Genomic DNA, 14,340 nt, shown 5'->3' on the forward strand with positions numbered 1-14,340 from the left:
AAGAGAGTTGCAAGAAATGCTGTTTTTGTCACAAATAATTGCTTCCTCTTTAGTGAGGTAGTGTAGTGGTGAGTTAAGGAACTTCAACTCTGGGCTGAGTGCTGGTGACTCACGCTTGTAATCCTAGCTGCTTAGGAGGCAGAGATCATGAGGATTGCAGTTTGAAGCCAGACCCCGGCAAATAGTTCTCAAGATCCTATCCCAAATATACCCAACACAAAAAAAAGGGCTATTGGAGTGGCTCAAGTGGTAGAGAGCCTGCCTAGCACACATGAGGCCCTAAATTCAAACCCCAGTGCTGCCAAAAAAAAAAAAAAAAAAAAGGAACTTAAACTCCAGAGTCAGAGTGGCTTAAAACTTAGCAAATTGACCTTGGTCAGATCACTGGAACTTTCTGGCTTCAGTTTTCTGACTTACAAGTGGGAATAGTAATAGTCCTTGACTGGTAGGACAACTGCCAAGGTCAAATGAGTCCAATGTCTGGAACACACAGGGCCTGGTACATCATGTGTACCACAACTGCATTTACTGTCTTTATTATTTCTCACATTCAATTCAGGACATATTATTGAGAATATGTAAAACTGTCCACAAGCTCAAGGCCCTGAGTTCAAACTCTAGCACCACAAAGAAATAGATATAAATAAACTTGATTCCCCCAATTTATTCATGTGTCTACCTCCACTGATTACACTGAGAGTTCCAAAAATAATAATAATAATAATAATCTGTGACTTTGTTGCTCAAGAAAAAAGTCAGGATTAGAGCTCTGAAATCATGAGTAAAGAAACTGTTGTTTATTGAGTCCCCAGTATAATTCAAGTCCTCACTATAACTATAGGCATGAGTCACCCACACCCAGCAGAAAACTAGAATTTGATCATCCTGAAAGCAAACACAATATCTGTTTTATTCACTACTCTCTTCCCAGTTTCCAGAAAAATCGGTTTTACTCAATCTAATTAATGCATGATTGACAGGTGATAGACCTTGTAAAACACCCATAACCCAGGATTCAACAGAGTCTATGAAGAATATTGAGAAGAAGGGATCCAGGCACAATATGTCAAGATGTCAAGGCTTTTTAAGATTAATGTGGTCTGCCAGGCACCTGTGGCTCACACACCTGTAATCCTAGCTACTCAGGAGACAGAGAGCTGAAGGATTGAGGTTCAAAGCCAGCCAGGGCAAATAGTTCTTGAGACCTTATCTTGAAAAACCCATCACAAAAGGGCTAGTGGAGTGGCTCAAGGTGTAGGTCCTGAGTTCAAGCCCCAGCACCATGAAAAAAAAAGACCAATGAAGGGCTTACCTTTCAATTATTTGGTGTAGGGGCTGGTAGAGTGGCTCAAGCAGTAAGAGTGCCTGCCTAGAAAACATGAAGCCCTGAGTTCAAACACCAGTGCTGCAAACAAACAAAAAATCATATCAGTTACTCGAACTCCTCATTCTACCTCAGCCACAGACTCCCCAAGTCACGCACTGAACATTTCTTATCAACTGTAGGTAATTTGCTTTCAAAATAGTTACTGCATCCTATTTCTGACCATAACATACAATTCTTCAAGCATGATTACTTAAGTACACATACTCCTTATTTAATGGCCTTATCAAGATTTCCAGTTCACCGACTTCCAGACTTTTTCTTACCCCACCAGCCCTGTCCTTTTTTTCATTTTCCTTCTTACCTAGTTCACAGACTTCTGCTCATCTGAAACTCCCTGCCCCCCACGAAGTTATTGCTCCCATCTGCCAAGACCTTGAATCTGGCTAACTGTAATCACCAGCATCCAGGTCTGCTGGATGCGGACGTTAAAGAATGTGAAGCCAGGCCTGGTGGTGCATGCAATATCAGCAGTGGCAGGCTGAGGCAGGAGGATTGCGAGTTTAGGTCAGCCTGTCTCCAAAAAAATTTTTTAATTAAAAATTTAATTACCATGTTGGCACACACCAGTAACCAATGAGGGAAAGAGGATTAGGTGGGAGGATCATGAGTTTGAGACCAGTCTGAGCTATACTTATATACTTAATAAAAAATTAAAATGGAGTCCCACTGTTCATCCCTCAGACTTTCAAAGATGCGGGATATTAATACATAGTGTGGACAAGGATGTAGGAAATTGGGTAAGTTTCATAATTTAATTTTTTTTTATATTAGGTTTTTAAATCTGGGCCTTGTACTGGCTGGGAAGATGTTCCATCATTTGAGCCTCATCTCCAGCCTTTTCTTTTTTTTTTTTTTTTTTTGCTTTGATTATTCTTTGAGATCGGGTCTTGCACTTTTTCCTAGGCCAGCCTGGACTGTGATCCCCCTATTTACACTTCCCACGTAGATTCAGGACAAGTGCGCACCACCACACTCAGCCATTTTTTGAGATGGGAATCTCTCAAACAGATGTAAACTACCATGCCCAGCTGGTACTGGAATTTGAACTCAGGGCCTCACACTATTTTTTTCTGGTGATACTGGGGTTTGAGTTCAGGCCTTTATGCTTGCAAAGCAGGTGATCTACACTTGAGTATACTTGAGTATTTTGGAGATGGAGTGTCATGAACTATCTGCCCAGGCTGACCTTGAGCTTCCATCTTCCTATCTCTGCCTCCCAAGTGGCTGTGATTACAGTAATGAACCACTGCACCCAGTCTCTTCTTGTTTATTGAGGCAGGGTCTTAGTTTCATTGTTTTCAACACAGTCTTTCTGGATCTCTTTATCCTTTTGCACTAAAGTGGATGAATACTGAACCAAATACCTGAGAAAACCAACTTGGAGGAAACATACATTCAGGCTCATAGTTTCAGAGGTTTTAGTCCATCACAGTAGGGAGAGCATGACAGAACAGAGAACTTTATATCATGGAGGCCAGAGAGCAATGAGAGTGAGGGCCAGGCCCCCAGCCTATGGGTGGTATTGCCCACATTCAGAGTGGGTCCTCCCCCACTTAGTCAACCCTTTCTGGAAACACCCTCACAGACACACCCAGAGGCCTGCTTTACTGTTCTCCTGGGCACTTCTCAATCCAATCAAGATACACCATCACAGCAGGCTTACACCTTGAGTGCCTTAGGCACATTGAGTTTTAGTCCCCGCCAATTTTGGGAAGAGACTGGGATTTGAACTCAGGGCTTTGTGATGGCCATCCAGATGTTCTACTGCTTGAGCCATGCCTCCAGTCCATTTTGCTCTGGTTATTTTGGAGATGGGGGTCAAGAGAAGTTTTTGCCTGAATTGGCTTAAAACCTCTATCCTCCCAGTCTCAGCTTTCCAAATAGTGAGGACTACAGGTGCGAGCCTGCTAGTACCATTTCTGACACGGGTTTTCCTCTCTGACTGGCCAAGTTGCAGAACATCTTAACTTCCTGGTTTCTTTATTGTGGCAGGCACACTGTGTTCACCAAACCCCATTTTCATTTCTCCCTTGGCAGCAGCTGGGCTGTTTCTCAGCCTCCTTATAGTTAGGTGGGACCACGTGACTGATTTCTGTTTGGTGGAATGGGATTGGCAATGATTTCTCTCAGATCTTGAACCTGAACCCACTCTTTCCCACTACTTTAATGTTCCCCATCCCACGCCAAGCCAGGTGAAGGGGTAGAACTCAATTAGAGGATGCCAAGACTCAACAGTCCCATTTAACTTGCTTTAGACTACAATGAGAACAAGAAATAAATCTTTTCTTTTTTTTTCTTGCAGTGCTGGGGATTGAACCCAGGCCTTCACACAGGCTAGGCAAGTGCTTTATAACTGCAAAATATTTTTGTGTTTGTTAAGCTACTCAATTTTAGGAATGTTGTTATTACAATAAATCATCCTATTAAGTTCTGATGAATAAATCATCTATTAAATCATATGATGTTCTGATTCAGAAAGAAATAAAAATATACTACTTTGTTTTCCTCTAGATATGTCATAGAAATTGGCTCCATGTAACTATTTGTTCTGAAAACATAGAGAAAGTCTCTATGGGGAAAATCCAAGATGGCGTCCAATGATTTTCACTTCCTGAAATTCAAGTCCTTCCCATACTGAGTCATAGCCAGCCTGTGTGATAAATAGACTACTGCAGAAGAGATAGGGTATCATGGGATGGTGGAGTGGCTCAAGTGATAGAGCACCTGCCTAGCAAGCATAAGGCCCTAAGTTCAAACCTCAGTACTACCAAAGAAAAGGAAAGGAAGGAAGGAAGGGAGCGAGGGAAGGAGGAGGGGAGAGAGGGAAGAAGGGAGGAAAGAAATAGGGTAGGATTCTAAGACTAAGTCGTTAAGGATATGGAAACTTCCATCCCACATGCTCTATAGGAAACCACTGCCATGTTATTAGGACATTTAAGCAGCCTTATGCAGAGGCCAACATAGCAAGAAGCTGAGATCTTCCAGCAGTCACAAGCACCAACTTGCCAGCCACGTGAGCGTGCCACCTGGAAAGGACATCCTTTAGTCTCAGGCAGCCCTGGTTGACATCCTGACTATAACCTTCCTGGAGACCCTGAGCCAGGCACACACAGGGAAGCTGTGCCTGAATTCCTGAGCCACAGAAACTGTGAGACATAATAAATATTTATTGTTGTTGCAAAATACAAAGTTTTAGGGTAGTTTGGAATATGGCAGGAGATTACACAATACATGATACTGCTGTTTATGAAAAGTTCTAAATTCTTGTTTGTTTTTGTTTTTTTGGTTTTGAAATGGTCTCCCTTTGTAGCCCAAGCTGAATTCAAACTTAATATCCTCCTGCCTCAGCTTCCCAAGTGTTATAGGGGGCCCAGCTGAATTTCTAGATTTTTAGTGATATTCACTCTTTAGTGGGTCACCATTGCTTGTTATTGAAACACAAGGAATCATTCTATTCATCTCCAAGGCACAAAAGGTAGTACCAACCCTGTAGCTAAAAGGATGTGAGGTGGAATTGCTTGGTAATGGCAATTTTGAAGAGTAAGTCCAAAAAATGTAAGCTGTTTTTGACATCTTCTTGAAATTTTTAAACAGGGTGGAAGACTCTGAAATTAAAAAAAAAAAAAAGATTACATTTTATCCTTGGGATAAGTATTTTAGTTAATGTTACTATTGAACTGCCATTGGACCGAGAATTCAAATGAGACAGGTACATGTCTCTGATAGGATGACTGACACATACCCATGTGGGAAAGGAAACTGAACTAACATAGTTCAGTATGTGTGACAATAACAATAGTACTAGTGATAAAATGGAACTAAAATGCATCAGACCAATTTACCCATTCCCTTCTCCCACTCACTTCTCACCAGGAGACGGTCTCGTTTGGGGTTTTGTTTTGTTGAGGAGGTTAACTCAGTGTCACTCTGTAGCCAGGCTGATCTCTAACTCAAGATCCTCCTGCCTCAGCCTCCTGAGTGCTGGGATTTCAGGCATGTACCACCATGTCAGCTTGAGACTGCAATGGGTTTCTTTTGTTTTTGTATTTTAAATTATTTGTTTCATCTTTATTAGGATATATTCATAGGAGGGGGTGGGGTTCATTGTGACAATTCCAAATAGCCTTGCATTGTACATTAGTTAGATCATTCCCATCATCTCCTGACCTCTTGAGATTGCCTTGTTCTCACATTTTCTTTTTGTTTTTGATGGGACTGGGATTTGAACTTAGGTCCTTGTGCTTGAAAAGCAGGTGCCCTACCACTTAAGCCACACCTCCAGTCCATTTTGCTCTGGTTATTTTGGAGATGGGGCTCGGAGAACTATTTGTCTGGGGTGACCTGGAAACTCGATCCTCCTGATCTCAGCCTCCCAAGTAGCAAGAAAGGAAAACAAGGATTACAGGTGTGAGCCACCAGCACCCGTCTCTCACATTTTCTTAAGATGAGTCAACTAAAATGACCAAACAGGGGGCGGAGGGAAGAAGGGAGAAATGACCCAAACATTGTATGCACATATGAATAAAAGAAATTATAAAATAAATAAATAATAAGTAAAATGACCCAAACAAAGTATGCACATGTGAATAAATGCATAATAAAAAAATTTTTTTAACAAGAAAAGAAAAAAAAAATCAGTCAACTAGCTAAATACTACCTATCAATATAAATGGCAAAAAGATGCTGAAGTACAATAAGCCTGTCTCATTTGTGGATATATTGCAGATGGTTTTGACCAAGAGTGGTCAAAAAAAGTAAGAACTAAAAAGCCAAAAGAAATTTCAAAACCAAAAATTTTTAATTCTTGCCAGTGCACTCCAAAGCTCAGTGGCTGTGGTGAAGTTCTCAGTCAGTCCCACATTAGGGTCAGTTTGTTCAAGTTGTTATGTGATCTGCTGAGTGTTCCCTGACCTGCAGAAAGCAAATGGTGCCCAAAAGGCAAGGTAAAAGTTATGGTAATCCTGCCCAGCCAAAAAGACCATATAACATACTTAATTAAAGTGATCAAGTAACAATTTGAGATTTGTTGAAAGGCAGCATGTCTCCAGTGGAAGTTGGGTGGTGTTATGGGGAAAAAAGAGAACAAAGCATCTGCAGGACACCACTGAAAGCTCTGCATCCTGAGTGTGTGAGGCTTTTCCTCAGTGGCGTCACCTTGGAACCACAGACCCAAGGATAACAGGGGTTTGCTGGACATGTCAAAACTGTCAGAACAGAAGCTTGAAGGAGGATTTTTATTTATTTATTTATTTATGTATGTATTTGAGTCTTTGTCCCTTGCAGTAACTTACCAGGATGATGCAGTGGAGCTCCAGCTCGTACAGTGCCATCCACTGAGGCTGGTATCTCAGCCAGTGCGCTTCCTGCCCAGGTGGGAAGTTGACAAAATTCCTCCAGCAGTAACAATACTCTAAGGAAACACTAATCTTGGTTCGTTCAATAAATACAATGGTAAACAACTTAAGGAGAACTCCAACTCAAAAATATATATTAAAACAAAAAGTAAACCATAGCTGGCAGTGTATGCATGGGTCCTTGGGTTCAATTCCCAGCACTGGAAAGAGAGAAGGGAGAGAAAGGGAGGAGAGGGGAGAGAAAAAGTGTACTGTAAACAAAAATTCTGGCCTATTTGCTAATGAAGATGGGTTACAGTCCCTAAAAAGAACAATTTATTCATAATGGCTGTGAGGCCATAGTGGCAAGGGTTAGATAAAGGAATTGCTGACACTTTCGTTGCTGGGAATGTTAGACCTGGTCCCTTCTCCCATTAGTTTGACTTTCACTTCTGACACTTCCTGCCTAGGACACTGCTGTCTGTTATAAACACTTAGGAGTCTTGGTCTCTGTTTTTTACCTGGGACACTCATGATCTGGATGGTCACTCCACTGTTAACGAGGTCTCTGAGTCCTTGCCTGTTCCTCTGATCCATATGGTAATAAAGCCGAGCTACATAAATCACCAGAGTCACATTAGGGTGTTGACTCAGAAATTCTTGAATAGCCTGGGAGCATTCCCAGCAGGGACTCCAGGACAGGAACCAGGTGATGGAGCATCTGACAGACGGGCAAAACTGTCTTTCTGAAGTCAGTTTTTCTATGAAATTAACTTCAGCGTGATTGGTGGTGTTCTTGCCTGATTTCCGCCACCTCCTGTGGCTGGTACCCCACTGGATTTCATAGAGCAGACAGGTCTCTCTACGCAGTTCCCGGGGATCAAAGAAGACTTCAAATTCCCAGGGTTCGATTCTTCTCCTGAAACAGAAAAGACACCCACTGTTCTCACGGATTCTTTTAGAAATCACTCCATGTTCCCCTCCTCCTCCTCCTATCTGAAATGTGATGTCTCAGGTGACTTTTCTATTCTGTCTCAAAGTTGTCTGCAGAGGTTCATTTGAATGATCAGAGTTTCCCTCACAAACTTCGTGAAAGGTTTTGTTTTTCCCTACTCATGGCATTGTCTCTGTTTAGGTAGAACTGCATCCTTGTTTAGTTTTTGCTGTTGTTTTGATGTTTGGGGTTTTTTTGTTTGTTTGTTTGTTTGCTTTGCAGTACTGGGTTTTAACTCAGCCTCACACTTGCTACGCAGGCACTCTACCACTTGAGCGGCTAAGCCAGCCTTTAGCTTGTTTTTGAGACAGGGGCTTTCTCATTTTCCCAGCTGGCCTGTGATCATTTTCTGTCTCCTACTAGCTGGGATTACAGGTATGCACCACATTGTCAGGACTTGTTTGTTTCTGTTTTAAAGGTTTCTCCTGCTGGGTGCCAGCAATCACGCCTATAATCCTAGGTACCCAAAAGGCAGAGATCAGGAGGATCTTTGTTTGAAGCCAGCCCAGGCAAATAATCTACAAGACTCTATCTTGAAAAAAACAAAACGCAAAACAGGACTAGTGGAGTGGCTCAAGTGGTATGTCACCTGCCTAGCAAGAGTGGGGCCCTGACTTCAAACCCCAATACAACCAAAAAAAAAGGTTTCCAAAAACTCTGCTTCACACTGAGAGACCTGTGGTCCCCGTCTTTATTTTCACTATTCCTCAGTGAACTCTAACCAAATTTTAGCAATGTTGAAGTCTCAAAGAATCTTCTTATAGGGCTGGAGTTATGGCTCAAGTGGTGGAGCCCCTGGCTAGCAAGTGTGAGGCCCTGAGTTCAAACCCCAGTACCACCACAAAAAAAAAAAAAAAAAAAAAAAACTTGCCAAAAGATTCTGTAGTTAAACCTGAGAAAAGGGTAATTTAGCTTTAAGATTAATTTAGCCAGGCACTGGTGGCTCATACCTGTAATCCTAGCTACTCATGAGGCAGAGATCTAGAGAATTGAGGTTCGAAGCCAGCCCTGGCAAATAGTTCATGAGACCCTATCTTGAAGAAAACCATCACAAAAAAAGGCCTGGTGGAGTGGCTCAAGGTGTAGGCCCTGAGTTCAAACCCTAGTACCTCAAAAAAAAAAAATTCTTCCACTTTATGAGGATTTCTGTATACTAATTCCTCATAAGAGAAAGACTCAAGTCCAAATTCTTCCCAAAGGAGTCTTAAGGATTTTGTATTTGTTTGTTTTTTGGTGTGACTGGGGTTAGAACTCAGGGCTTTGCATTTCCAAAGCAGGTACTCTACCACTTGAGCCACACCTGCAATTTAGGTCTTAGGCTTAACATTCTCCATATCTGAAATCTGTGACCCAGATGAAATACAGGGTCATCCTAAGCAAGGACTCCTCTTTTCAATATGAAGAAGGCATAGTTTATTACATCCTAATTATTACATCCTAATTGTTCCCACTCATCCCTGAAGTAGTGGTACATACCTGTAATCCCAGAGCTCAAGAGGCTGAGGCAGGAGGATTGTGAGTTTGGGGCCAGCCTGGGCTACATTGTGAGACCCTGCCGCAAAAACTAAAACTAATAATAATAATAAAAGAAATCTCCATAGATCAGTGCTTCCCTTCTACCTGTCATGAGATGATACATTTCTTGACGTGATCTCCCCATTCTACAAATCTGGGAAATGGGCAGATAGTATAAAATAAGAAGATAAAAATCAAAGTGATAATTTCCCCAATCATGTCACTAAAAGCTATAAAAAATTATGTGATTTAATTGGAGAAGAGGAACAGTAAGACAACACAGAAGTAAGTTGGAAGGTAATTTATTTGAAAAGAAACCAAATGACATAGGAGCAAAGATAAATCACAATAATAGAAAATTAAGTCAGAAAGTCAAAAACAAAGAAAGAAGGGTAACTGGGTAAATGAGGAAAGGAACAATAAAATATCTATAGTTCTACAATTCTTAAATAAATTCATTTACTCGTGATTGGATTAAATAGCACTTTGTGAGTATTAATCTTACCTCAGAGTGGGGTCACCAGCTGAAGGACCTGCTGACCAAGAGATGATTATGTCAAAAAACACCCAAATACAAGCTAAGCTATGAAGAGAAAGTGCTCTATTCTTCTCAATCTGCAAATCTATCAGAAAATAGACTTAGAAGCCTGATGCTGGTGGCTCTCGCCTGTAATGCTAACTACTTGGAAGGCTGAGATCAGACGGCTCAAGATTCAAGGTCAACCCAACCAAATAGCTTGTGAGACCCCATACCCAAAATACGAGAGCGAAATGGACTGGAGATGTGGCTCAAATGGTACAGTCCTGCTTTGTAAGTGAGAAGACTGAGTTCAAATCCTGGTTCCAAAAAAAAAAAAAAAAAATAGACTTAGAAGATTGTCTCATAGATTCATTGCATCAGGCCAGCTCACTGCACTAAAAGAAAACACAAATTTTAATGGCTCTGCTAAAATCTATTTATCCAGATGTCTAATTCCAAACCAGGTAACCTGGCTGGAGTGGTGTAGCTCACTGGTAGAATGCTTATCTAGCATACATAAGTAAGGTCCTGGGTTTGATCCCCAGCACCACAATAAATAAATAAGTTGGTCTTTTTTTTGGTACTGGGGCTTAAATTCAGGGCCTTCACTTTGAGCCACTCTGCCAGCCCTTTTTGTGATGGGTATTTTCAAGATAGGGTCTTGAGAACTATTTGCCTGGATCTGGTTTTGAACCTCGATCCTACTGATCTCCGCTTCCTGAGTAGTTAGGATTACAGGTGTGAGCCACCGGCACCAGGCAGAATTTTTTTAAATAATTTTTAAGAAAAAACATGTTGGGTGGGAGGTGTGGCTCAAGTGGTAGAGTACTGCTTTACAAGTGCAAAGCCGTGAGTTCACTCATTCACCATCACTAATCTCTCTTTCCAAGAAAGCAGACATCCCTGATGTTGGAGAGGGCATAAGATTGCCCTCACAAGAGACCACTCATCAGTGGGTCCAAGGCAAACAAAAGTCTCTCCTGCCACTGAGGGTTAAGGGGTGTGGGGAGACGGCAGCAGCAGTTCTAGTTCACCCTCCTTGGCAAATTGTAACTCCCAGGTACTGGTTTTGAACCAAGAAAACAGAATGTGTTTTATGGAAGGGTCTGTGTGTATGCAACACCTATCTCTGACATTGCTCTGGATGGTAGGGGGCAGTCAGAAGGGTGGCTGTCCATGATACAGTCTCCTGTAGATGAGAGTGGTTCTACCTAGTGAGAGGGACTAAAATGAAAAGTTAACCACATATTGGGGCACGGGTGTATCTCAGTGGTAGAGCACTTGCTTAGCATGCGTGAGGCTCGGGGTTTGATCTCCAGCACCAGATGGGGCGGGGGGAAAGTTAGCCAGATGTCTAGGAAATAGAACAGAATCAAGAAACTGTATCCTAGGGCTGGTGGAGTGGCTCAAGAGGTAGAGTGACTGCCTGGCAAGAACAAAGCCTGAGTTCAAACCCCAGTACCACCAAAACAAAAAAAAAGAGAGAGAGAAACAGTATCCTAAGTGTGACTTAAAGAATAAATCTCTGATTCTTAAAAGGACCAGAGGACTGGGGGTATGGCTCAGTAGTAGAGGGCTTGCCTGGCATGCTAAAAGCCTTAGGTTTAATCCTCAACACCCACAAATGGGAGGGAGGGAGGAAGGGAAGAAGAAAGGAAGGGAAAGGATACACCATCTTCTTAGGAAAGTGCAGAGAAGGTACCCACATACTTATTTTAAATAATGTTAGGGATGGGGAAGCCCTGAGTTCAAACTCCAGCCCCACCAAAATGATGGTGAGGATGATGTTTGACATGGAACTTAAAGGAGAATTTTAGAGAGCGAATACAATAGACAAAAATATATTGTTATTTAAACCCCAAGTGATGTCTATATGACCTCCTGTGTCACCATACCCACCCTATTGCAGTGATCTTCCAGCTGGTCTCCTTATTTCCAGTGTTCTCTGCATCCAGACCCAAAACCCATCAAATGCTTGATAAATGTGTCTAAATCACTATATAATCATAACTCTGTGCTTTAGAAACTCTCCAAAGACATTATGTCTAGTAAATAAAGCCTAACCCTCCATTCCTTTTGTTTACTATTCAAAGTCTCCTACAACATTGCTCCAAACTTACTTTCTAACCTTCCTATAGATTACTCCTATAAACTCTTCTGTAGCTTAATCTGTTTATTCTTCATATTCCAAACACAAATCTCGGCAAAGACTCTCAAACTCATTTTGTCAACAGGACTTAGTCAATGTGGAATCTCCTTCTCCTCTTTGCCAATCTGAATTTTACCCTTTTTTTAAAACCCGGATCCAATCCCACCTCATCTGAAATCACTTCATCCATAGCCTGCAGTAGCTTCTCTTCCCCATGAATTTTCTAGCATCAAGTAATGAACTGTGCATTAACTTATCAATTAATCATTGACAATCATCTGTGCCCATTAGACTTGTGCTACCACTTCTGTTTTATCTCAAACCGTTATTTCAACAGTTTTTTTTTTTTTCTTTGTTGAGACCAAGTCTCTCTTGCTATGTGGTTCAGGCTGGCTTGGAACTTTTTATGTAACCCTGGCTGGCATCAAACTGGCAATCCTCCTACCTTAGCCTTCCAATGTTATTTGGTCAAAATTATATTTCATCATTATAATAAATATTAAAAACAATACTAATATATTAATCATTAATAGGAATGAGGAACATTGGGAAATGTCAAGGACACAGCATACACAGGTCACATACCCACACATACACACCACACACAGACAATTTTTTCACTCTTCAAGAATATGGACCCAAACCAGGCCTGGTGTATACACTTGTAGTCCCCAACTACCTCGAAAGCTGAACTAGGAGGATCATTTGAGGACAGGTGTTGGAGTCCAGCCTAGGCTGGAAGGAAGGAAAGAAGGAAGGGAGGGAGAGAAGGAGAGAGAGAGGGAGAAAAAAGGTATGAACTTTGCTAGAACTGAGGATCCACTTTACCTGTCTCAGAAGCCATATTGCAGTGTCTCTGGACTCCTTTCCTCTGGAGGCTGTGTTATACGGTTTCTCCTGCCAGCAATGTGCTTGAACTTTGCTTCTTTAGGTGTGCCCACTGCCACCTGCTTGGACAGACAATGACTCATTCCTGAGTCTCAGGCAGCTACTGGGATGTGGACTATACATACAAGCAGGTAGTAGTTGGAGAGGTCCATCCATGTGGGGATTTGCATCTGTGGTGCTAAGAAAGCCTAGAATACAAATCACATTAATTCTGCAGGGCAGAGCACTGGTTACTCAACGTCAAAGTTCTTCTCTGAGGACATTTGAATTTAGTAAGCTTTTTTGTTTCCTTTTAAGTTCAGATAAGACTCACCCATCACTATTTAATGGAGGGAAGAAAGTACAAAAGTAAGAGAGAACACTGAAATTCTCCAGTGTTACCTGGTGAGAACACCGTGGCTTTCACCTGTTACTTCCTTCTTCTCATTTTGCCCTTTGCCCCCAAGTCCCTGTTGGAAATGGGAGGGTGGCTGTAAGTGCAAAATCAGAAGGACCTTGGCCTCTGAGTCAGATAATTATTGTCTCTCTTCCTCCTTGAAGCCAAGGTCAAGTGTATAGCCATGTCCACCCCTGCTTTTTTTATCCCCTCTTAAAAAGTTAATGCTGTACTTCCCTATTGCTATTGCCTCAACCATGGGTCAAGTTCAAGCCACAAATTCCTTTCAGCCTCAGCATCCTGTCAGACTGGAGGTCACGCTCTCAAGAGTTACATTCCTTCTAGGGTCTCAAATCTAGAACCTCTGAACTTTGAGTCTTGAGGCCCCATGAACCCTAAACTGGAACTCTAAACACAAGACTTTACTTAGTCTTAAGACAAGTTGGAGCCTCCACAGGATAAAACAATTGTTTCCACAGTGGCAGATGAACGTCTTGAAGAAAGGGCAGAAAACCCACATTATAAAGTACTTCATCTGGTGCCAGAGGCTCATACCTGTAATCATAGTGGCTTGAGAGGTTAAGATCAGTAGGACAGAGGTACAAGACCAGCCCGGGCAAATAGTTCAACAGACCCTTTCTCCAAAATAACCACAGCAAAATGGACTGGAGGTGTGATTCAAGCAGTAGACCACCTGCCTTGCAAGTGTGAATCCCTAAGTTCAAACCCCAGTCTCACCAAAAAGGTGGCAGGGAGATTGTCGATTCAGATGAGGTCATGATTCCAGGAATTTGGCAGCCTCTAGAAGCTGGAAAAGGCAAGGGAATCAATTCTCCACCAAAGCCTCCAAAATGAACTGCCACCTTATGGTACCTTGATTTTAGTCCTGGGATACCTTGTACTTCTGATCTCCAAAACTGGAAGATAATTTCTATTTTTTCATACTATTAAGTTTGTGATAATTTGTTATAGCAGCAACAAGAAGCTTATACAACAAGACATGCTCAATGGAGGTACCGGTGCACCAGGGTACTTTGTTTCCCACTAGAATTTCCATTGCACTTCATCCATCTTCTGTTTTGTTTGATAAAACTTTGACTTATAGCCTGGCACCAGTGACTCATGCCTACAATCCTAGCTACTTGGGAGGCAAGAGATTATGAGGATCTAGGTTTGAG

At 41.9% G+C, this 14,340-nt stretch overlaps 1 protein-coding gene across 2 annotated transcripts; it reads right to left on the reverse strand.

The window, feature by feature from the left end:
• Positions 1-4,793: 4,793 nt before the first annotated feature.
• Positions 4,794-13,206, reverse strand: Apobec1 (apolipoprotein B mRNA editing enzyme catalytic subunit 1). 2 transcript variants are annotated; one of them, XM_074075318.1, is made up of 6 exons: positions 13,168-13,206; positions 12,727-12,974; positions 9,735-9,765; positions 7,242-7,639; positions 6,679-6,797; positions 4,794-4,992 (listed from the first exon to the last, which is right to left on the reverse strand). In XM_074075318.1, the coding sequence occupies exons 2-6, from the start codon at positions 12,740-12,742 to the stop codon at positions 4,843-4,845; spliced, it is 714 nt and encodes a 237-aa protein (XP_073931419.1). In that variant the 5' UTR covers positions 12,743-12,974; positions 13,168-13,206; the 3' UTR covers positions 4,794-4,842. The 2 variants fall into 2 exon arrangements, with proteins under 2 accessions (XP_073931419.1, XP_020011013.2); XM_020155424.2 differs by having other exon boundaries at positions 9,735-9,762; positions 12,727-13,203.
• Positions 13,207-14,340: the final 1,134 nt, after the last annotated feature.

This window comes from Castor canadensis, chromosome 6 (assembly GCF_047511655.1).
Source record: "Castor canadensis chromosome 6, mCasCan1.hap1v2, whole genome shotgun sequence".
NCBI classification, from domain to species: Eukaryota; Metazoa; Chordata; class Mammalia; order Rodentia; family Castoridae; genus Castor; species Castor canadensis.